The sequence below is a fragment of the Triticum urartu genome, chromosome 3 (assembly GCF_003073215.2).
Source record: "Triticum urartu cultivar G1812 chromosome 3, Tu2.1, whole genome shotgun sequence".
In the NCBI taxonomy this organism is placed as follows: domain Eukaryota; kingdom Viridiplantae; phylum Streptophyta; class Magnoliopsida; order Poales; family Poaceae; genus Triticum; species Triticum urartu.
In genome coordinates this window covers 292771519-292795544 of record NC_053024.1, presented here as the reverse complement: position 1 = coordinate 292795544, position 24026 = coordinate 292771519, and the positions used below count along the sequence as shown (strand labels likewise).

The window sequence follows — 24026 nt, the reverse complement described above, 5'->3', positions numbered from 1 at the left end:
TATAAGTCATGAAGAAAGCAGTAGCAATAAAACTGAACGATCATTATGCTAAGCTAACGGATGGGTCTTGTCCATCACATCATTCTCTAATGATGTGATCCCATTCATCAAATGACAACACATGTCCATGGCTAGGAAACTTAACCATCTTTGATTAACGAGCTAGTCAAGTAGAGGCATACTAGGGACACTCTGTTTGTTTATGTATTCACACATGTACTAAGTTTCAGGTTAATACAATTCTAGCATGAATAATAAACATTTATCATGATATAAGGAAATATAAATAACAACTTTATTATTGCCTCTAGGGCATATTTCCTTCACAATTGATGGGCATCTACATAGCCCGTTGATTAGCCTCATCAATGTGAGACTTTTCCCTTTTTGTCTTCTCCAAATTATCTCCATCACCATACTCTATTCCACCATAGTGCTATATCCATGGCTTGCGCTCATGTATTGCATGAGAGTTGAAAAAGCTAAAGCGCGTGAAAAGTATGAACCAATTGCTCGGCTTGTCATCGGGGTTGTGCATGATAAATACTTATATTAAGAAGATGGAGCATGACAGGACTATATGATTTTGAAGGGATAATGTTCTTTAGCATTGATATTTTGAAAGACATGATTGTTTGTTAGTATGCCTTATTATTATTGTTTTTATGTAAAACTATAGACTATTACTTTGAATCACTCGGATCTTAATATTCATTCCACAAAAGTGAGACTACATGATGAACATGTTAGATAGCATTCCACATCAAAAATTCTTTTTTTTATCATTTACCTATCGAGGATGAGCATGAACTAAGCTTGGGGATGCTTGATACGTCTCCAACGTTCTATGATTTTTGGTTCTTCCATTCTACTCCCTCCGTTCTGAATTACTTGTTGCGGGTATGGATGTATCTAGATGTATTTTAGTTCTAGATACACCCATTTCTCTGACGAGTAATTTGGAACGGAGAGAGTATTAAGTATCAATCTTGGATGTTTTATATGCAACTATATGTCAGTATATATCATTTTTTTGGACTAACATATTAACTTAGTGTCAAGTGCTACTTGCTATATTTTTTTGCCTGTTTTCAGTTTCCAGAATAACAGTACCAAACGAAGTCCAAATGCCACAAAAAATTTTGGAGATCTTTTTCTGAACAAAAGAGACCCTGGAAGCTTCGGGAGAGGGCCGGAGATGGAGGGCCCATGAGGCATCGGGGCACGCCCTGGTGACTTGTGGGGCCCACGAGCGCCCGTTTGACTAATTCCGCCTCTATAAATTCTCTAAAATCGGGAAACCAACAAAGAGCCACCCGAAACACTTTTTCCGCCGCCACAAACTTCTGTTCTCGCCAGATCCCATCTGGCGGCTTTTTTCTACACTCTGCCGGAGGGGGAATCGATCACAGAGCGGCCCTACATCAACCTTGCTGCCCTTTTGATGATGTGTGAGTAGTTTATCACAGACCTACGGGTCCACAGCCAGTAGTTAGATGACTTCTTCTCTCTCCTTGATCTTCAATACAATGTTCTCCTCGATGTTCTTGGAGTTTATTCGATGTAATCACTCTTTGTGGTGTGTTTGTTGGAATCCGATGAATTGTGAGTTTATGATCAGATTACCCATGAATATTATTTGAGTCTTGATAGAGGCTAAGGTGTCCTGATGTTTCGATGAGATGGTGGCTATCGTTTTCTGTGGGAGTCGACCTTGACGATCCGACTACGAACGTGCGAGACGTCGCGCCTTAGCAATCACTAAACCAACTTTCGAGGGTTATTGACCATGCCGGAGCACGATCAACCTGACCACGAGGGTCTGTTTCCTGCAAACAAACGAAGAACAAGCAAGAAACTGAGATTGCAATCAGGATATTGCGAATATAAGATGAAAGCTTTATTGATCAAGGTGGGGTTCTGTGACGTCTTGGTCTGGTCGTTGGACACAAACGAAGTACGCGAAGTTGCAGCTATGGCGAACTTTTAATCTAAACAAAACCCAAAGTCTAAACGATGCCCTAAGGGCTGTATATATGGAGGAAGAGGGGGGAATTTCATGGCCCTTGAGGGTGGGGTCCGAAACCAACCCTAACTCTTGTTTCCCCACACATACGGACTCTAAAAATAGTCTATACTTAAGTATTTCGAAATTACATGGGCCTGGCCCATTAATAAGGTGACGCAACACCTAGAATAGCCTATGGACGAATATTATGAAGTGGCATCTTGTATATTTCGTCCAAGGCTTCATGCACTCCTTATGGCGGCTTCAAAGTCCTGAAATCATCACTTGTAACTCCGTTCTTGATCCCCTTGCGCATGCCATCAACTCCATGCGTGTTCTTGCTCCAATGTTCATCCTTCTCCAAGCTAGGCCCTTCATTTGTAAGCAAAACAAATGTATCCAATTTAGGCAGCATCATAATCTCATGAACATTAGAATCATTACCAAGAAAAGAAAGTACCTGGTAATTTAATTGCCGTGCGCGAGCTCTAGTAATTGGTCCAGTATATGTAACAGTAGGGGCTGTGGGTGTAACAATGGTATTGATGTCCTCATCATCCTCCCCTTCTTAAAATGAAGTCGTCCTCGACGGAAGCGCATCTTCCTCACCCAAATAAGGCTTCAAATCTGCAATGTTAAAAGTGGGACTAACCCCAAAATCTACAGGTAGCTCAAGTTTATATGCATTATCATTTATTTTCTCTAACACCTTAAAAGGACCATCAGCACGTGGCATTAGCTTTGATTTGCGCGGATTAGGAAATCTATCTTTACGCAAATGTAACCAAACAAGATCTCCAGGCGCAAACACAACATGTTTTCTACCCTTATCTCCAGCAAGTTTATATTTAGCATTCATACGCTCAATGTTTTCCTTAGTTAACTCATGCATTTTTAAAATCAATTCAGAACGTTCTTTAGCATCAAAATTAACCTTCTCTGAAGATGGAAGAGGCAACAAATCAATAGGTGCACGAGGTAGGAAACCATACACAATTTCAAAAGGGCACATCTTAGTAGTAGAATGCAATGAACGATTATAAGCAAATTCAATATGAGGCAAGCATTCTTCCCACATTTTCTTGTTATTCTTCAAAACAGCCCTAAGCATAGTAGACAATGTTCTATTGACTACTTCAGTTTGTCCATCAGTTTGGGGGTGACAAGTAGTACTAAAAAGCAGCTTAGTCCCCAACTTAGCCCATAAACATCTCCAAAAGTGGCTAAGAAATTTAGTATCACGATCTGAAACAATAGTATTTGGCACACCATGTAAGCGAATAATTTCACGAAAGAACAAATCAGCAACATTAACAGCATCATCGCTTTTATGACATGGTATAAGGTGTGCCATTTTCGAGAACCTATCCACGACAACAAATATGCTATCCCTCCCCTTCTTTGTTCGAGGTAAACCTAAAACAAAGTCCATAGATATATCCTCCCAAGGAACACTAGGTACAGGCAAAGGCATATATAAACCATGAGGATTGAGTCGTGACTTAGCTCTTTGACATGTAGTGCAGCGAGCAACAAAACGCTCAACATCCCGTCTCATCTTTGGCCAAAAGAAATGTGTAGCAAGTATATCCTCCGTCTTCTTGACGCCAAAGTGTCCCATTAATCCTCCTCCATGCGCCTCCTGCAACAACAAAAGACGAACGGAGCTAGCTGGAATGCATAGCTTGTTAGCACGAAACACAAATCCATCGTTAAGAATGAACTTGTTCCAAGTTCTCCCTTCCTTACAATTCTGCAATACATCTTTAAATTCAGCATCATGAACATATTGATCTTTGATGGTCTCCAAACCAAATATTTTAAAGTCAAGTTGTGAAAGCATAGTATAACGACGAGACAAGGCATCAGCAATAACATTTTCTTTACCCTTCTTGTGTTTAATGACATAAGGGAAAGTCTCAATGAATTCAACCCATTTGGCATGTCTACGGTTCAGTTTTGCTTGACTTTTAATGTGTTTCAAAGATTCATGATCAGAATGTATAACAAATTCCTTGGGCCATAAATAATGTTGCCATGTTTCTAAGGTCCGAACAAGAGCATATACTTTTTTATCATAAGTACAATAGTTCAGACTAGGCCCACTCAATTTTTCAGAAAAGTATGCAACAGGTTTTCCATCTTGTAATAACACACCTCCTAATCCAATTCCACTAGCATCACATTCAAGCTCAAAAGTCTTATTGAAATTAGGAAGTTGGAGTAAAGGAGCATGTGTCAACTTATCTTTCAATACCGTGAAGGCTTCTTCTTGTGCGGTACCCCAAACAAAAGGCACATCCTTCTTTGTAAGCTCGTTGAGAGGTGCAGCAATGGTGCTGAAATCTCTCACAAAACGCCTATAGAAACCAGCGAGGCCAAGGAAACTCCTCACTTGTGTGACCGTTTTGGGCTGCGGACAACTCTCAATAGCTTCAATCTTGGCTTTATCAACTTCAATTCCCTGTGGAGTAACAACATAGCCAAGAAAAGATACTCGGTCGGTGCAAAAGGTGCACTTTCCAAGGTTTCCAAACAAACGTGCATCATGTAGAGCAATAAAAACAGCACGTAAATGTTCCAAATGTTCCTCCAAAGATTTGCTATAAATCAATATGTCATCAAAGTAAACTACCACAAATCGTCCAATGCAAGCACGTAAAACTTCGTTCATTAACCTCATGAAAGTACTAGGTGCATTAGTTAACCCAAAAGGCATGACTAACCACTCATATAATCCAAACTTAGTTTTAAATGTTGTTTTCCATTCATCTCCCAATTTCATACGAATTTGATGGTATCCACTACGCAAATCAACTTTGGAGAATATTGTAGAGCCACTCAATTCATCAAGCATATCATCTAACCTAGGAATAGGATGACGATAACGAATAGTAATATTATTAATGCCTCTACAATCAACGCACATACGCGACGTACCATCCTTTTTCGGCACTAAAATGATAGGAACAGCACGAGGACTAAGGGATTCGCGTATATAACCTTTGTCGAGCAGTTCTTGTACTTGACGCATAATCTCCTTCGTCTCCTCTGGATTGGTACGGTATGGTGCACGGTTGGGTAGCGAAGCACCGGGAATTAAGTCAATTTGATGCTCAATCCCTCGAATAGGTGGTAATCCCGGTGGCACATCTTGTAGAAAGACGTCAGCGAACTCCTGCAAAATGTTAGTGACAGCAGGGGGCAAAGAGGAAGGCACGTCCTCGAATGAAAATAATGCCTCTTTGCACACAAAAGCATAGCAAATAGATTTGCTAAAATCTAGCTCATCAATATCAGATTTGGTGGCAAGTAAACATGCACTTTTCAATTTAATTTCAGAAACAACAGTAGATGGTTTATTATTAGGCTTCATTTGGTGCTCAAATTCTTTTGCCACAATCTGATTTTCACTCTTAATTTTCTCCTGTTTTGCTTTATTAGCTCTATTAATATCATCTTTCAAAATGGAATCAGGAATCATAGGAAGCAAAGTAATATTTTTATCGTTATGAACAAGAGTATACTGATTGTTTCTACCATGGTGTACAGAATTTTTATCAAATTGCCATGGTCTACCAAGTAATAAGGAACATGCTTGCATAGGTACCACATCACAATCAACATAATCAGCATGTGTAGAGATACTAAAATGCACACGAACAGTACGTGTTACCTTAATCTTGCCGTTGTTGTTGAACCATTGGATGTAGTAAGGATGTGGATGTGGTCTTGTGGTGAGAGATAGCTTCTCCACCATCTCCATGCTAGCCAAGTTATTGCAGCTCCCTCCATCTATGATCACGCGACTCCCTCCATCTATGATCACGCGAACAGAACGTTCCTTCACAACTCCCTTTGTATGGAACAAATTATGCCTCTGATTTTGCTTAGCTTGTGTAACCTGCACACTCAAAACACGTTGAGCAACTAAACATTCATACCTGTCAGCATCTTCAGGAGCCATGTATTGTGTGTCATGATCAGAATCGTCTCCACCGTGTTTGTCACATGTAATAAGAGCCAAAGTCTCCTCATCATAGTCACTAGCGGACTCATACCCACCATCCTCAGTAACAATCATCACACGCTTAGATGGGAATTCTCTCGCATAATGACCTCCACCCTTGCAACGTCGACAAATAATATCATGTGTTTGCCATGTTGATGCCATGGATGAAGAAGAGCTCTTTGCATGCCCAGAAGGTGTGCTCTTGGCAGATAGTGGTGATTGTGCCTGCTTTATTGTATCACGGTTGGAGGTGGCAACCGATGGAGGCGCCGGTGTAGCAGAACGTGTGGAAGTAGATGATGCATGTGGTGTCCATGATGAAGGTCGACCTGCAGAAAAGTTAGTCCGCGCCAATGCCTGTCGATCCTGCACTTCACGTTCAGCTTTACAAGCAAGATGGAATAAACGAGTGATATTAGTATACTCCTTATACTCAAGAATCGTCTGAATCTCTCTATTTAATCCACCCATAAAACGTGCAAGCATAGCTTCATTCTCCTCAACAATACCACATCTAATCATGCTAGTTTGTAATTCCTGATAATATTCTTCTACATAATTTTTTCCCTGTCTTAAGCGCTGCAATTTTTGAAGTAATTCACGTTGATAATATGGTGGAACCCAACGAGTACGCATAGCAGTTTTCAAAGAAGCCCAAGTAGCCGGAATAGGATATAATCTATAATGCTCAGACCACCAAACACATGCAAAACTAGTGAAAGCACAAACAACAGCAGGAACACGTCTCTCCTCGGGATATTGTAAACATGTAAATCATTGTTCAGTTTCTAACTCCCAAGTAAGATATATATCAGGAACATATCTACCCTCAAATGGTGGAATATTCAATTTTAGTTTAGGGAGATGGTCATGATCTCGTACCTGAGGGTGAGCCCTACCATTGCCATTATTTGCATGTGGACGACCTGGTGGTTGCTGTGCTGGTGGTGGCACGTAGTTCTGATTTTGATCAACCTCATCCTCATAATCTCTCACATAATCATCCTCCTCCACATCAGCAGTAGGAGCCACAGAAGTATCAATAGAAGCACCAACAGTTTGGTCCGACTGAAGAGGGACATGGCTCGCTCGGCGGAGGGCTGTTTCCCGACGTGGAGGTAGTCGGTGTTGTTGCTGTTGTTGCAGAGGTGCGGCAGGAGCAGCCGATGGTGGTGGTGGAAAACGCGAAAGCAATTCAGCAAACTTGTTATCGAGCTTTGTTTCAAACGTCTTCTCCATGCCATCTATCTTCTCCATGGCCTCTTCAAATCTGTTTATCACATCTTGCACCTGTCCACTCATCATTTGCTGAAACGTATCATGAAGCTCCTTGTTCGTCAAGTTCTCCCAGTCAGTCTCGTCGGCTTGTGATCCTGGCATGGTTAGCAGCAATAGAAACACACAAGAATATGATCCTACAGACTACTAACAAGTGGTGGTGGTGGCGGGTGTCACAAATCCGTCAAGCAAATCTCAAATTCTTACCAGTTCTTACCCAGCAGCAGGCGGTGATCGGCAACCGCTGTAGTCAAAACTCTCAAAAGCTTGGATAGAGCGATTGCCAGGGAGAGTCAAACGCACGACGTAGATGTATGTGGAGCTGGGAAGGCATATAGTATGGTAGCAAAAAGGGTCAGCAATAATCAATTCAGAGATGCAAAGTTGAATAAACGCTCAACGACGGTACTGTGCTGGTCCTAGGCTAGACCGTGCTAGAGATGCGAGCCTAGAACACTAACAAAATCACGGCGCTGCACGTAAATAAGGGAAAAGCACACTCTGGAACTCTTTTTTTTCACTCTTTTTTTTGCGCTCCTTTTTTTGCGCTCTTTTTTTTGCGAAAAATCACTATAATGGCGAGTGTCTCAAAACTCTTCCCTCGTTAAACTGATAGGATGGGCATGAAATTTTTTTTTTCACTTTTTTTCAGAAATCAGGGCAGCGACGACGAAAAAGTGCGATAAAAAATCACTATGATGGCACGTGGCTCAAAAGACTCAGAAAAGCCTAAAAATAGGATAGGGAAAAAAATTGCCCGTGAAAATTTTGGCCTAAAAACTGCCCGGGGGTCTCCAGACTCTTTTTTTTCGAGACCTACGCAGGCAAGGAAACACGAATCGGAATTTAGATTGATCTCAAGAACAAACCTAATATGAGAAGAACTCGGATTGGTGGTGGATATATGGTTGTGGTATATGGCAGCGGTGGTGGTATATGGTAGCGGTGGTGGTATATGGATAGAGATTGGTGGTGGTATATGGATACGGATTGATGGTGGTATATGGATATGGATTCAGAGCGATGGCAGATAAGCAAAAGTGGTAGATGGGCGATGATGATGGTGCGGCGGCGGCGTGACAACTTATGACCAGAACTCGAAACTCTAAAAGACTAGACTCTAAGACCAGCAACTTGACACGATGATGCAACCGCAAATTCAACAAAGCAAAAACCCTAAAAAGATTATGCAAAGGCTCAGATTGGTTCGGATATGATGAACTAACCCTAATTTTTTTGTGTGGCTTTTTCGTGGACTGTAGGTATGAAGAACATACTCGATCTAATCTACGAAAAACTGTAAAATCTCACCGAGCAACCTGGAAATCTGATACCACTTGATAGAGGCTAAGGTGTCCCGATGTTTCGATGAGATGGTGGCTATCGTTTTCTGTGGGAGTCGACCTTGACGATCCGACTACGAACGTGCGAGACGTCGCACCTTAGCAATCGCTAAACCAACTTCCGAGGGTTATTGACCACGCCGGAGCACGATCAACCTGACCACGAGGGTCTGTTTTCTGCGAACAAACGAAGAACAAGCAAGAAACTGAGATTGCAATCAGGATATTGCGAATATAAGATGAAAGCTTTATTGATCAAGGTGGGGTTCTGTGACGTCTTGGTCTGGTCGTTGGACACAAACGAAGTACGCGAAGTTGCAGCTATGGCGAACTTTTAATCTAAACAAAACCCAAAGTCTAAACGATGCCCTAAGGGCTGTATATATGGAGGAAGAGGGGGGAATTTCGTGGCCCTTGAGGGTGGGGTCCGAAACCAACCCTAACTCTTGTTTCCCCACACATACGGACTCTAAAAATAGCCTATACTTAAGTATTTCGAAATTACATGGGCCTGGCCCATTAATAAGGTGACGCAGCACCTAGAATAGCCTATGGACGAATATTATGAAGTGGCATCTTGTATATTTCGTCCAAGGCTTCATGCACTCCTTATGGCGGCTTCAAAGTCCTGAAATCATCACTTGTAACTCCGTTCTTGATCCCCTTGCGCATGCCATCAACTCCATGCGTGTTCTTGCTCCAATGTTCATCCTTCTCCAAGCTAGGCCCTTCATTTGTAAGCAAAACAAATGTATCCAATTTAGGCAGCATCATAATCTCATGAACATTAGAATCATTACCAAGAAACGAAAGTACCTGGTAATTTAATTGGCGTGCGCGAGCTCTAGTAATTGGTCCAGTATATGTAACAGTAGGGGCTGCGGGTGTAACAATGGTATTGATGTCCTCATCAAGTCTTCTCTGAACTTTTTATGCATGATTATTATAATTTTGTATTTCTCTCCGATCTACTCCCTCCGTTCCAAATTACTCATTGCGAAAGTGGATGTATATAGAACTAAAATACATCTAGATACATTCATACTTGAGACAAGTAATTCGGAACGGAGGGAGTATTGATTTGGTTTGGCCAACTAGATTGATTTTTCTTGCAATAGGAGATGTGCTTTGTGATGGGTTCAATCTTGCGGTGATCTATACCACAATGACAAAAAGGGACAAGACATGTATTTGTATTGCTGCTATGAAGGATAAAAAGATGGGGTTTATTCACGCGCGAATTTACTTTGTCTACATCGTGTCATCTTGCTTAAGGCGGTACCCTGTTCTTTGTGAACTTAATACTCTAAATGCATGCAGGATAGCGGTCGATGTGTGGAGTAATAGTAGTAGATGCAGGCAGGAGTCGGCCTACTTGTCTCGGACGTGATGCCTATATATAAGATCATTGCCTTGGATATCGTCATGATTATTTGCTTTTTTATCAATTGCACAACAGTAATTTGTTTGCACACCGTATGCTATTTTGAACAGAGAAGCCTCTAGTGAAAACTATGCCCCCCGGGTCTACATTTTATCATATATTAAAATAAAAAATACTTTGCTGCAATTTTTCTTTACTTTATTTTATTTTGTATTTTATCTATCTATCTATCACTACGAGATTTGATCCTTGCAATTAACTGCAGAGGTATTGTCAATTCCTTGTTCGCGTTGGGTGCAAGTATTTGTTATTTTGCATGTAGATGCTGCTAATGAGGTGTTGCTTGGTTCTCCTACTGGATAGATAACCTTGGTTCTTAACTGTGGAAAATATTTATCTCTAATGTACTGCATCATCCTCTCCTCTTCGAGAAAATCTCAGCGCGGCTCACAAGTAGCACCTTGTAAATTGTGCGGGCCTCGTGAGGAACATTTGTTGTGAATTCTTTCCATGGCCTCCGTTGAATTTGAACTTGGAAACTTTAGGGCCTGTTTAGATCACTGCCAAAGCTGACCCTGCCAAAAAATTGGCTTGCCCGTGTAATTTGGTAGCTGTTTGGATCGACACCAAAAGATTGGCTCGCCTGGTATGCCCAGCGCTCCTCCGTGTAATTCTCGCCGACGCGTGGGCGAGACGAGGGCACGAAAAAGTTGTGCCAAAACTTTGGCATCGTGACTCTGGTTGTTATGGTGGGCCCTGCCGCGTGCATGCAATTGAGATAAGTTGATTTTTTTGGCTGTAACAAACCAACGGCGCTTTTAACTCAGAGGGTGTTTGGATACGTTTTAGTCTCATGACTAAAAGTAGTGGGACTAAAACTTGCTAGCCTCACCCATGCTTGGATCCAAATACTAAAGAGACTAAAATCAAGTTAATGAGCATTTATTATCCTCCAAAACTTGCTAGCCTCACCCATGAAGGATAAAAAGATGGGGTTTATTCACGCGCGAATTTACTTTGTCTACATCGTGTCATCTTGCTTAAGGCGGTACCCTGTTCTTTGTGAACTTAATACTCTAAATGCATGCAGGATAGCGGTCGATGTGTGGAGTAATAGTAGTAGATGCAGGCAGGAGTCGGCCTACTTGTCTCGGACGTGATGCCTATATATAAGATCATTGCCTTGGATATCGTCATGATTATTTGCTTTTTTATCAATTGCACAACAGTAATTTGTTTGCACACCGTATGCTATTTTGAACAGAGAAGCCTCTAGTGAAAACTATGCCCCCCGGGTCTACATTTTATCATATATTAAAATAAAAAAAATACTTTGCTGCAATTTTTCTTTACTTTATTTTATTTTGTATTTTATCTATCTATCTATCACTACGAGATTTGATCCTTGCAATTAACTGCAGAGGTATTGTCAATTCCTTGTTCGCGTTGGGTGCAAGTATTTGTTATTTTGCATGTAGATGCTGCTAATGAGGTGTTGCTTGGTTCTCCTACTGGATAGATAACCTTGGTTCTTAACTGTGGAAAATATTTATCTCTAATGTACTGCATCATCCTCTCCTCTTCGAGAAAATCTCAGCGCGGCTCACAAGTAGCACCTTGTAAATTGCGCGGGCCTCGTGAGGAACATTTGTTGTGAATTCTTTCCATGGCCTCCGTTGAATTTGAACTTGGAAACTTTAGGGCCTGTTTAGATCACTGCCAAAGCTGACCCTGCCAAAAAATTGGCTTGCCCATGTAATTTGGTAGCTGTTTGGATCGACACCAAAAGATTGGCTCGCCTGGTATGCCCAGCGCTTCTCCGTGTAATTCTCGCCGACGCGTGGGCGAGACGAGGGCACGAAAAAGTTGTGCCAAAACTTTGGCATCGTGACTCTGGTTGTTATGGTGGGCCCTGCCGCGTGCATGCAATTGAGATAAGTTGATTTTTTTGGCTGTAACAAACCAACGGCGCTTTTAACTCAGAGGGTGTTTGGATACGTTTTAGTCTCATGACTAAAAGTAGTGGGATTAAAACTTGCTAGCCTCACCCATGCTTGGATCCAAATACTAAAGAGACTAAAATCAAGTTAATGAGCATTTATTATCCTCCAAACCCTGCAATTCAGAATTCGCATGTGTTTAAGAAGAGGAGTTAAATGAGGAGAGAGAGAACTAATCCATATTTTAGTAGGGATACCCCTGACTAAAACATTTTAGTCTCAAGACTAGTTTTAGCCCTGTTTTAGTCAGGGATGCTTGGAACTTTAGCCTCTTAAAATGACTATTTTTAGTCAGACTAAAATAAGTCTCTTGAATCCAAGCACCCTCTTAAAGTTATGCCGTCCTGTGCGTGATTAGTGATGGCTGCAAACAATACCAAAACGAAGTACTTGCAGCATGCCATGACTTATCTTTACATTGACCACATCTAAGCATTATTTTTAGAGAAAATACATAAGAGTATCCAAGTCAAATGACAATGACAAACTAATAGTCATTTGTAAGTATTAGTTTGTCTTGTCGTTTGTTCTTTACACTCACTGATCTTTCGCAAGTATGAAAAACGGAGAGTTGAGAAAGGAGGTAAGGAAAGAGGAGTGAGAAAATCAGTTAATCGCAATTTTAGGAAAACAAACTAATAGTCATTTCCCCACAATTGTGAAATCCTGGGTTTCCAAGAACCACGTTTTCTTATATAAACGGGTTGGTCAGAGTAGCCAAACAAAAACTTATTAGATTAGATTGTTTACTAAATTGTATAGATTGCATTTTGTATACTGTACCTATACAAATAACTCGCAAGGTTAGATCAGTGAGTGTAAAGAACAAACGACAAGACAAACAGCTTGCAAAAGATTCGACAATAACATCTCAGTATTGTAAGGTAAATCTTTTCAGGACCCGACAGTCATTTGCTATGCAAAGTCTACGACTTCATAGACACATAAACTCAGCTTGTATATATGGAACCTAATTAGGGGTGCGGTACAGCTTGCCGAAAACATGGAGTACGGCAACGACGGCAATAAACCCTATACTCATGATCAGAACAGCATTTGGGGACATCTTGCGCCCAGCAGCCTCATCAGTATAGAACTGAAGCATTGTACTGGCGCCGCCACCACCTCCAGCAGCGGCAGCACCACTGGTGGTTCTACGTCTGCGCAAGCTTGCAGCTGCAGCTGCACTCCCTCTTGCAGGTGCATCGCCATTAGCCACCATCTTGTTTTATCTACCTACATGTAATAAGTACAAGGTTCGATCAGAAGGATTGTAGCACTAGTATCATAACAGACCAAAACATACATGGTGTTCCAAATGATCAAATGGCATCATCAGTAAGTTTGTTGGAGAAGTACACAGGTATATAGAAAATGAGCAAGCATAGTCATATGGCATCAGATGGTGTCTCGCTACATCTTCTGTTGACTAAGAGAAGGGTAAATACAGTGTTGCATCCAAATGCTATGAAAAATTAGTAGTAAAAGGTTACCTACAATATGGAACCAAAACGAAAATGTTGCTCAGAGTCGTACTGAATTTTGTCGAATCCGATAATTTTGTAAGAATAAAATACTGAATTTTTTTATCAACAAATTGTGTTATGTGTTGTCAGAACAAACGACTGAATTTGTTCAACAGTTAACTGACACTTGTTCAGTGTGGGGCGACACAAAATCCAATTATCAATCATCAATACACCAGGGGAATTAGTTTACATCATCTATACGCCATTTTTAGTAAACTTTAGTGTCGTGACAGTAAAGGGAGGAACAAATTTGATAAGTACTCCCTCTGTAAATAAATATAAGAGCGTTTAGATAACTATAAAGTAGTGATCTAAGCGCTCTTATATTTCTTTACGGAGGGAGAACTATATATCTGATCAAAGTGCTGTACTCTCTTTCAATCTATAAGTAGGCTGTCTTCCGAGGTGCATCTTTAGATAACAACCATATTTTTCTTCCCAGTATAGGATTTTGTTTCAAAACAAAGATGCAGGATAGAACAATAATAATCAGCATATGCGTGAACAAGAGATGTTCAGTCGATTTTAAAATGGATCAATCTGAGGATGCTAGTTTCAGTCACACAAAAGTGCGCTCAGATCCTGTCAATAATTGCAGCCCTGTGAGTCTCCTCGTACGATATAATCTTAGAAAAAATGAAAAACTCATGAAGGTAAAAAAAAGTGAGCACACGCAGGCCTACGAGCCAATTGATCAGGTAAAGAAATAACACAAGCAGTGAAATTTGGATGCTAGCATGGTTCTTCGTATCAGGAATTCAAATATAGAAGGCGAAAATTATCTAACCATATATAAACGGGTCGCACTGACCGTACGCAACATAATAAATCTCCTACGCCCAATCTGAATCTACGAAACAACCCTTTAGAATCTGCGGATGAACACACGATCGAACATGGCGTGTCTGAGAAACACCGGCGGATCGGCACACCAACGAACCATCCATCGAACAGATCAAAGGAACCGAAATCGCATCAAGATTTCACCAAATCTGAAATCCCTAGGACGCAAGCCGAGGCGATCTAAACCACAAAGACAACAAGGTAACGCATCTTCTCTGGACACACGACGCGCAGGCGGGGAATCAATCCAGCATGGTGGTGATGAGATAGGAGGATTACGCGCGCGTACCTGATGAACACGGCCTCGCTGATCCTCCTCTCCTCTTGTCCGTCTGGCTTCCAAATCCAAACCTGGTGCGTGAAATTCGAGCGCGGAATGCTCTCCGTGATGCGTGCCCCTTATATCTATGCACGGGCTAGCCGCTTTCCGGGTCGGGTTGAGCCCAAAGTCCGCTCGCGGTGCGTGACGTGGCCCGCGCGATCTGATTGGACGATGCGCCTCCCCATTCGTCGATCTAGGCCGTTCGTTTGGTTACAGGTCTGAAGTCTTCCGCCCGCCCGCCCGGCAAAGTTGACATAGTTAATCTCGTCGAAAGTGTTAAAAATAAATAACCCTGGCGGTTATTACGGGATAATCCCCGCTTCCTACACATCGCGTACGGTACCAGGACTCCAGCGAAGTGTCACGGCAGTTCCTGAAACGGCGCCTCTAAGAGCGGTCGCATCCCTCCAAGACGTCTGTTCCCTATGTATATAAATGTACAATCATCATCAATAAAGTATAGTTTGATTCATTGTTGTCTCTCGATTTGCCTCTCGATTAGTTCCAACAGGCTATCAGCATGCTCTCCGGCGAGAGCGATTCCGACGAGAAGACAAGAAAAAAAGAGAAAAGGTGAGAAACGGAACCATGCCTCGAGTTCCAATGTCCCTGTTTCTTCGCCTCCTTCGCGTCAATGGCCGTGGCCACCGCTTCGTCGCTCGCCACCGCCGCCATGGTGTTGGCCGACACCGCCACTTCCAGCGTCATGTGCGCGACCTCCGCCGCTTCCGGCGTGGAGGTTGGAACCAGCGCCGTCAGAACCTCCGTCGCAACCACCGGCACGGCGCGGGGCCCTCGAACCAGCCCGTGCAGCCCGATGTGCCCGCCCGGCTTTTCGCCGGTCCGGCTGCACCAAGGCTCGAGGCCGATGGGGGCATCGATCCGGCACTGGTGGCTCCGCCGCCGCCGTTTTGGTGCTCAGCGCATGGATGGGTAGTTTGACCCGGTGGTAGCAGCGCCTCAGGAGGTTGGAACCGTCGGGGCCGCGCCGCTGCAGCATCAGACTCCAGCGGTTGTTGAGGCTGTCGGCGACGCACCGCTTCAGAGGTTGCCGACGGTTGCGCGCGTCCCGGGCGACGCTGCCACGCCGCTGTGCCTGCTGTCCCCGACTCCGGCCACCCACCCGCCCTTGCCGCGCGTGGAAGTTCGCCGCCGCCTCTTGGCCCTCGGCGTCCCACTGGCGTGCTTGCCGTCGAACGGCCACTCCGGCACGCGGAGCCCGCGGCGCTCGGGCTCCCATCTCCCCGGTGGTTCTTCATGTGAGGACGAGCGCGGCGGGAGTTTTGCTCGCCGCCAATGATGCGGCCGGCCGACCTGGTGTTCTCCGCCTGGTTGTGTCTTCGCGAGGATTGGGGATGAGTTGCATGGGATTTCTTTCCCTGGTCTCTCTCCTTATCCTTTAGATTGACTAGTATGACCGCCTTTACAAGGCCATGTGCATCGGCAGGGAATCATGGCACCAACAGTACCGTGGCTGTTTGTTTATTTGCTATTTGCTTGATCTCTACACTAGTAATCCAGTACTAGTTCAGCTTATCAGCAACTTAGTTGTATAACAGTAGTTCTAGCAGTATTTAGTCTGTTCTAGACCTGTTTATTATTTTTCTGTCGAGTACAATGTATGTATTTCAGAATTCATCAGCGATGTAATATATTTCCACGTTTGTCACGTGTAGAGATTAATTACATCTGTTATTTGTAATTGAGAATTTTTTTCTCTTGCAAAGATAAATTCGTACCTCTAGAGTACTTATTTGCGATTGAGAACTTTCTTCTCTCGCAAAACAATCTCATTGCGAATGAGATTAATTTTTTCTCGCAAAATATTTAATTCACCCTGCTGAATTATCTTACAACTTGATACAAGAACATCTCATTAAATTTGGAGAGAATTTCTTATTTGGCCTTTTCTTAAAATTTGCTTCCCTTTTTGGCCTAAAAAACATTTTCCTTTCCTTTTTGACACTTAAATTTTATTTTGTTCCCTATGTGACACTTCCGTCAGATTTGACTAGTAACAGTGTTAAGTCTGACATAAAAAGACATTTTTACCCCTAGTATAGTATATGACTAGATTATTCACATGCAAACAAAGAGGTAATGTGATATATTTTGTCGTGGTTGGATAAATAAAAAAATAGTAATACATGACTAATCATTAAAAAAAATTGCAGGGGACTAATAATATTATGATGAGTGGAATAATAACTACCCATTCAGCCTCTACTGTAGACTGTAGTGTATAATTTTGTGCAGATTAATCTCGCGGGTGGTAGTTTAACCTCGATGGGTGATGTCCCTGAGCTGTGTTCACGCCTCAATTTGCTGCACAAGCTCACGCCTCCATTGAGTAAAATGTCTCCATCGAATCGTTTCAAAAAAATGTCTCCTCACTACCAATGTATACTAGTAGAGTGCCCGTGCGTTGTCACGGGCTTTTGAAATATTTTTGTTAAGTTATATAAACACAATGACTATTTAATTTCACATGCAGAGATAAGATAGCATAGAAATGTCGGTGCCTTGTCACGTGTCACGAAAATATTTTGCTGGAAATTATGTAAATATAATGCATGTCAAATTTCACATGTAGAAACAAAATAGCACGAGCACAATCGGGTATTTATTGTAGTCCAATTCGTTTGCAATGTAAATTGATAAAAAATGATAAATCAACTATGTATACATAGAGTGATGATCCAACTAAAATTCTATTACAAATCAATGTCTAGTTGTTGCGCTTAAGAAATTGTACACGATTCTTTTATGGAAAGATATACAGAACGATGTGTTCTCGTTGATGGACATATACAGAGGGGTTACAACTTGCATTCCTAAAGCAGGTGACACAATTCTTCTATGGAAAGATATTTGGATCGATGACGAACCCCTTTCCAACAAGCTGCCACACATGTTCTCTTTCACAAGGGAGGAGGATATTTTTATAGTGTAATTCCAAGACAGACCACATGCTTCTGAAAACTTTGACCTCCCTACCGAGGCGCTGCAGGAATTACATGTCTGTAGAATCATATAAATGATCTCTACTTGGAACCAATGATGGCTGATGAATGGATTACTTGTTGGGGAGAAGTTCAGTTTCGGCCCAAGAAATTCACCAACTTCTTCAGAGAACTGCAGCCACCCGTATACATCACAATGATCTGGAAGACAAAGTGTATCATGAAACTTAAAGCGTTCGCCTGGCTGATGTTAATGGACAGAGTCAACGCAAGGGACATGCTCCACCGGAGACATTTTGATATTGCAGTCACTCATGTCTTTTCTGTAACACCACACCACTGGAAACGGACAAACACCTGTTTTTTGAGTGCATCTTCAGTGCGGTCTATTGGAACTCCATCAATATTCAATGGGACACCAACTTGGAGCTTCAGGAGATGTTTGATGCAGTGAAGTCTTCATGGCTACACCCATTGTTCAATGCAATCAATGTCCCGGCCGCCTGAAACATTTGGAAACAAAGGAACATATGTTACTTTGACAAGATTGTTGCATCCCTGTATGATTGGAAAAGAGCACTCAAAACTGACTTGGAAAATCTCAAATTCAGAGTTAAGCCCGAATTGGTCTCCTTTCTTGATAGCTTCATCCCAAACCTCTCTCTGTAAATCGTAGTTGCTTTCTTTTTATTTGCTTCTTGGCCATGTAATTATCCTGTACGGTACTTTATTTTGAGTAATATATAACAGTAGGAGACTCTTGTTGTTTTCAAGGCTAAAAAAAAAGAATTCTCGCACAATATCAGGAATATTGTTTTTAGCTTCATTCCCATGATATTTGAGTAAGTATAATAAAAACTGATGGTTGCAGCTAAAATACATATAACGTTGCATTTAAATGTCTTCATTGAAGCCCAAGATATTGAGTTGGTAATCATCTAATCTCAATACGGATGTTTGGTTGTATACTAAATTCGTATTGGAAACACCTGGCCAATTCCATGCCGCTTTGGCTCCAACGCAAAGCTCGTTCCCACCATTCGGACGGATCCCACTCCGTTTTCCTCCTAATTGCCCATCTCCCACAAAACTTACCCCTTTGAGCCCCCAGTGACCAGGAAGGAGGCGGTGACGCAGGTCTGTTTCTCCCCCATTTGTACATCTCCTCCCCATACCCAGGCCCGATTGCTCCGCCCCCTCCCACATCCCTCTCAAAACAGGCTTTCGCCCCACTTTATAGATAAAGCAACAACCGAAGAAGTATAGACCGAATGATACATGATGGTGAGGTAGCCCTCTTCCAAAGCTGACCTGGGGAAATACGGCACACGCAGCACACACACAATTATGCTACCAACAAGTATCGGAATAACTAAACACCCTCACGCCACAACCTCATACACCTAAACTCCTCGACGACACCCCCAAGAGGGATAGCAGTGCAGAGCGTTGCCACTGTCGAGTCCACACCGGACAAAAGTCTTCACCCGAAGCCTTGACACGGAAAGAAGAACTACAATGACGTCTTCAAGAAGAGCACGACACCCTCGGGTGTCGCCGCCGTCGGCGCCAAGGCACAGAGCTTTTGTTAGGAACCTCACCCTTTGCCATCACGAGGCCGCCAAAAGTAGTGCGGCGATGTCAGATCCCCAAATCCGGATCAAGACGCCACCCCACCGAGATAGAGGGCACGTCTGAGCTACCCGTGGCAACACCTCCCGTTGCCCACACAACCCGGGACGATAGCTACCACCACCGCAATGATGCTTGCTGAAGAGCAACCGCGTGGACCGCCATCCGGGGCCGCCACCCCGCCCACATCACAATGCACTCAACCACGGTAGGAAGAGCGACGACACTCCATCTACTCCTAGCCCGGCATCAGTCCTAGAGTCTAGGTAGGCGCCTAAACTGTAGGACACATCCACACCTGTGTCCCTAGCCAATACCTGATGGACTCGGGAGACACGATTCCGACAATGTCGACAGCCACCGGCGAGCCAGCCCCGAGCCCTTGGCCAGGCGAGCTCACGCAGCGCCATTTCCATGGGTCACCGGCGCCAATCCGCACACCGATGCAATGCTAACATGACCACCACAAACGAGCACCACCTGGACCATGCCTACCTCACCTACTCGGAGCAAAGTCTTCAACCTGTCTCGAGCCCAAAGCTGGCCCACCCGAGCATGAGCCCCATGTCGTCGCCATCCCCATAATGCGAGCAACCCAAGCGCCGCCAATTTTGACCCGGAGAAGGCATGGCACTACCACCACCTGCACCCCGCCACCGACAACAAACTGTTGCCATCAAAGCAGCACGGTTGCACCGGCGACCCAACCCACTACCTACGGACCTTCACGTCACCAACAGAGCACCAAGCCACAACCATTCAGCCACAAATTCATTCCTCGACAAGGACAGAGTGTATGATGAAGACCCGGCGCGGTGCAAGATAGGACATCCACGCACAGAGACAAGTCTTGGTGGCCATTCCAACATGGCCAGCCGCTGCCTGGCCGACGTCGCCGAAGGGGCAGCCGCCGCCACCCGCCATATCTGGCAATTCTAGATACGGGCGAGCCAGGGTACCAAGCGCCTAGGCGAGGCACGTCAACAGCGCAACCGCAAGACACCCTCCAACCAAGCCCACGCCGCCTCCCACCCCTTCGACCATCGATGAGGACTGCCCGCTTCTTGCACCCAAGCCTATCCCACGGCGACGAGGACACCAGCGTGTGCGCCGCCACTCACCCTGGAACCCCCACACAGCCTGCGTGAACGCACACGTCACCGCAATCGCGCCCCACGCCAGCACCATGTCCCCGACAAGCGAGCACAACCCGTGCTACCAATCTCCAGTGAGGAGGAAGAGGGGCCTTGCCGCCCCGATGCTGCCCTAGCTTTGCTTGGCGGCGTCGGAGACCCTCCGGCGACGGCGAGGGTGGAGTGGAGGGAGGCGGCAAAGCTAGGTTTCACCCAGCCGTCGTCCACGGGAGCGATAGGGGTGAGAGGTAAGGGACTGGATCAGTTCCCATTTAATTATGTTTGTTTCTTATTTTGGAATAAAATCTGTATGTGTTTGTTTCGGTATAAAGATGGGGCTTTAATCTCAAGGTGTTTGATTCAGTATAAAGATGATTCAATCTTCTTGCTGATTATGACTAAAAGAGTAGCTTGGTTCTTATTTGGAAATAAAGCACAAACACCAGGTCATGTGCTACAATTACTTGACATTTATACATATATTAAGTTAAAGATGATTTGCATCTTTTTATGAGAAAAGAAATTTAGGCATTCATACAATACAAGGTAAGAAGACATTCAGAGTGTTAGTGAGAAAACAAGTGTCTTCCTCCAATAGCACAACATGGATAATTTTCACGTAATGTACCTTCATCATAACAAACTTTTTTTTAGCAAAGGTACAGGAGTAGGATCTGGATGGCCTTTAGACTGAAACAAACACCTTCAGATTAGCATCACACCTGTACTTGTGGGCACTCATTCAGGTAAACAGCATTGAGCTACTTTTAGCACATAAATTTGAGCGCCATTCAACTGTCATAATAAAAAATGTGTTGTAATCTAATTGCAGGCAAGGGTATCGCCAAACGATTTTGATTACCTTGGACACTTCTTCGGTACGGTGAACACAAGAAACAGCGAGAGTTCTGTTTCTCCTTGGCACAAGGCTTCCTTTCTTCACTGAGAATGAAAGGAAAGGAAGGAAGTCAATGTAAAAAAATATTCAGTGGCATATAAGAAAGCAATAAAAATAAAGATCAGAACATCCTGTACCCTGAAGTAAAGTAATCTCCCTTCTACAAGATACTAATGGCTACCAGATTGAAAATCAATTCTCGCACGCAGCTATAATTAGCAAGAAATTTCAATTTTAAGAAGATGGCTGAGTAGATCACTACACATGTTGGTTGTCAGATGTATAGGTACGACTTAACAGGATTATAACGAGTTATATCTTAAATTATAGTACAATAAACAGTGCCATTAGAAAACATCACACATCACAGATTAAGCTCTTCCAATCCGAAATACCTTTTAGCTGTTTGCTTTGTATCTAAAACTCTGTACGTGATATATGAATACATAACTGAACATGTACCGTTGTGAATAAAAAAACAACGAACAGTATCTGCTTCTAAAAGTACAAAATTTAACAAAAAAAAATCCTGATTTTATTGAAGATTTATTTAGAGCTACCTTCTAGGCAGTGCTTTCAAAAATCAAAAACGGTCCCCACTAAAATTTGAATAACATAGATTTAATTTTTCTCTCATCAAGTTAAATCGGTAGGCACACAAACCACATTGTAAATTCTAGAAATAGTTATACTGCAACCAGTAAGCTAATAGTTTTAACTTTCTTGAACAACAAAATATGAATAATGAGAAGATACATATGTGGACACTGTTGGCACCACTCCCACCAATAGGCAGAATCGTAAGCAATGATGCGGCATTTGGCACTTTGAAGAACAATCCATATTGAAAGTGCTAATGTGAAAAACAGAGATATTTTCTAATGCCAACAAGAAATGAGCATGATGGAAAAGCAAGTTGTTTGCAAATCTATTTGGATCGATAAACTGTAAGTACAGACCGACACATTACGCTAATGCTGTTCTGAATCGAGTAGAAGAATTCCATGGTCCGAACTGCTCTGCATCACGTACGTACCAGTACTGCCAGCTGCTGAAACCATCCTTGAACACCATGAGGGGTCTGGATGTGCAATTCCATCAAAAAATGTTTATATGTCATCAATCAAATACAGTAGTTGATCGGCTAGAACAAGCATGGGAATAATGAATGGCTGGACATATATCTAATCCAGAGATCTTCAGCTGAAACATTGTTCAGCCGACAATCCAAATACATATGCTTGCAGCTACACATACATATCTTCTAATCCACCATAGTTCCACTTTTCTGACTATGTAATTACTAAGCCTCCAACCTTCTCTTATTTTATTTATTAGAACATGCCGATGTTACATTATTCTGAACATCCCATCTTTGATGAGACTGAAATTCAAAATAAGGTTATGTACATGTGTTTATACTTTATACTTCCAGCCTAAAATCGAAGAAAAAGCATGAACAAATGTCCGCAAATATCCAATGACAATAGAACTTGAACTGAAGATTTCAAGTCCCCATTCAAAATTGCATCAGAAATCTCCTGGACATCACGTACGCATCAACATCACACATGCCTCAATGTGCTTTTTTTAACAGAAAAAAAAACACAAATACTTCTACGGTTCTACCTGTTGCGTCCATCGATTTCTAGAGCAGGCGACATAGTCCACAATCGTTCTTAAGGCCGATATTGCTGGACATACGGTGAGAGATCCTGAGCGCCACCAGGATCCATGGAGGATGACACGCTCTGCAGAGACAAGGAGCTGATGGAGCAGAGGGTAGGGGCCACAGTTGCCGTCATTGAAGCTTGGAGTAGAGAGAAAAAGGAGGGAAGGGAGAGGGGTGGGGATGCCCTAGCCCCTATAGTAGCATACCCTGCCCCGCGCAGGATGCTGTGGGAACTCCTCCTTCCTGTGTGTCACACGGCCGCCATAGTAGCTTGTTGGCATCGGATCTCAAGGGGGGGCAGGCAAGCGAGAGCATGGGAAGCGGCGGCGGTAGGATGAGAGGGAGAGGGAGATTGGATAGAGGAGCGAAACATCGCCATGGTCGTGGGGCGGGTGGGGTGCGGCTGACTCTCGCGAGATGGAAGAGCGGGGCTGAATCGGGAGGGGCAGGTGCGATGATTGCCGGGACGATTGGATCGGGAGGAGTAGGTTCAGGAGCGAGACATGGCAGGTTTGACCGGTTTTTCCACTCAAAATCGCTGGAAGGAGACGAGATCGTGCGAGGAAAAAATCGGCAGAAGGGGAGGATGTCGTGCGATGGGAAAGGACCGAAACGAGCGAACGAACCGACCTAAGTGCTGACACATTAGGAGTAGAAATTAGAAACAAAAGGCAAAGATCAATGCATTAGGAAAGTTAGGATTTATAATTGATTGGTAATGTGCTATCGTTTCTTACCCGTTTGTAACATGTCTAGTTAGGAAATTTTGAAAAGTTAGGAAAGTTTTCATTATGAGGATAAAAAAACCAACGTGAGAAGATATGATGATGGGAGATGGGACGAAAAAAAACCAGACGAAAGTGATGAAACTATTTAACCAACTCGTCTATTAAGAATAAAGATACACGAATCAGTAGGATAGTCACGAGAGTATTTCGCCGAGATCGAATTGATCCGATCGATTAAGCGCTAGCTTTTACTGGTTCGCGTACGCATGTGAGGTGCCCGC

At 43.2% G+C, this 24026-nt stretch overlaps 2 protein-coding genes across 23 annotated transcripts; both read right to left on the bottom strand.

Moving 5' to 3' along the window:
• Positions 1 to 12844: 12844 nt before the first annotated feature.
• LOC125543852 (protein transport protein Sec61 subunit beta-like) lies at positions 12845 to 13261 on the bottom strand. Its single transcript, XM_048707338.1, has one exon. It carries the CDS (start codon positions 13245 to 13247, stop codon positions 12996 to 12998), a length of 252 nt encoding a protein of 83 aa, XP_048563295.1. The 5' UTR covers positions 13248 to 13261; the 3' UTR covers positions 12845 to 12995.
• Positions 13262 to 17360: 4099 nt separating this feature from the next.
• On the bottom strand, positions 17361 to 23564 carry LOC125543849. Of its 22 annotated transcripts, none has more exons than XR_007298892.1 (6): positions 23224 to 23564; positions 22975 to 23096; positions 22382 to 22426; positions 21310 to 21384; positions 21076 to 21242; positions 17361 to 18397 (listed from the first exon to the last, which is right to left on the bottom strand). XR_007298892.1 is itself a non-coding variant. In XM_048707336.1 (6 exons), exons 1-5 carry the CDS (start codon positions 23330 to 23332, stop codon positions 21186 to 21188), a joined length of 408 nt encoding a protein of 135 aa, XP_048563293.1. In that variant the 5' UTR covers positions 23333 to 23564; the 3' UTR covers positions 17361 to 18397; positions 21170 to 21185. The 22 variants fall into 22 exon arrangements, 7 of the variants coding, with proteins under 7 accessions (XP_048563293.1, XP_048563289.1, XP_048563287.1 ...); XR_007298893.1 differs by having other exon boundaries at positions 17361 to 18185; XM_048707336.1 differs by having other exon boundaries at positions 21170 to 21242.
• Between the last annotated feature and the right edge of the window lie 462 nt (positions 23565 to 24026).

What these genes read in the sequence shown, in the direction of transcription:
- LOC125543849 (XM_048707330.1), bottom strand. Translation starts at nt 23,332, where the DNA reads ATGCTCTCGCTTGCCTGCCCCCCCTTGAGATCCGATGCCAACAAGCTA. An exon ending in GAAATCGATGGACGCAACAG is followed by an intron (nt 22,427 to 22,974) that starts GTAGAACCGTAG and finishes TTGCACATCCAG; the next exon opens with ACCCCTCATGGTGTTCAAGG. An exon ending in GTACCGAAGAAGTGTCCAAG is followed by an intron (nt 18,346 to 21,309) that starts GTAATCAAAATC and finishes TACGATTTACAG; the next exon opens with AGAGAGGTTTGGGATGAAGC.
- LOC125543852 (XM_048707338.1), bottom strand. Translation starts at nt 13,247, where the DNA reads ATGGTGGCTAATGGCGATGCACCTGCAAGAGGGAGTGCAGCTGCAGCT.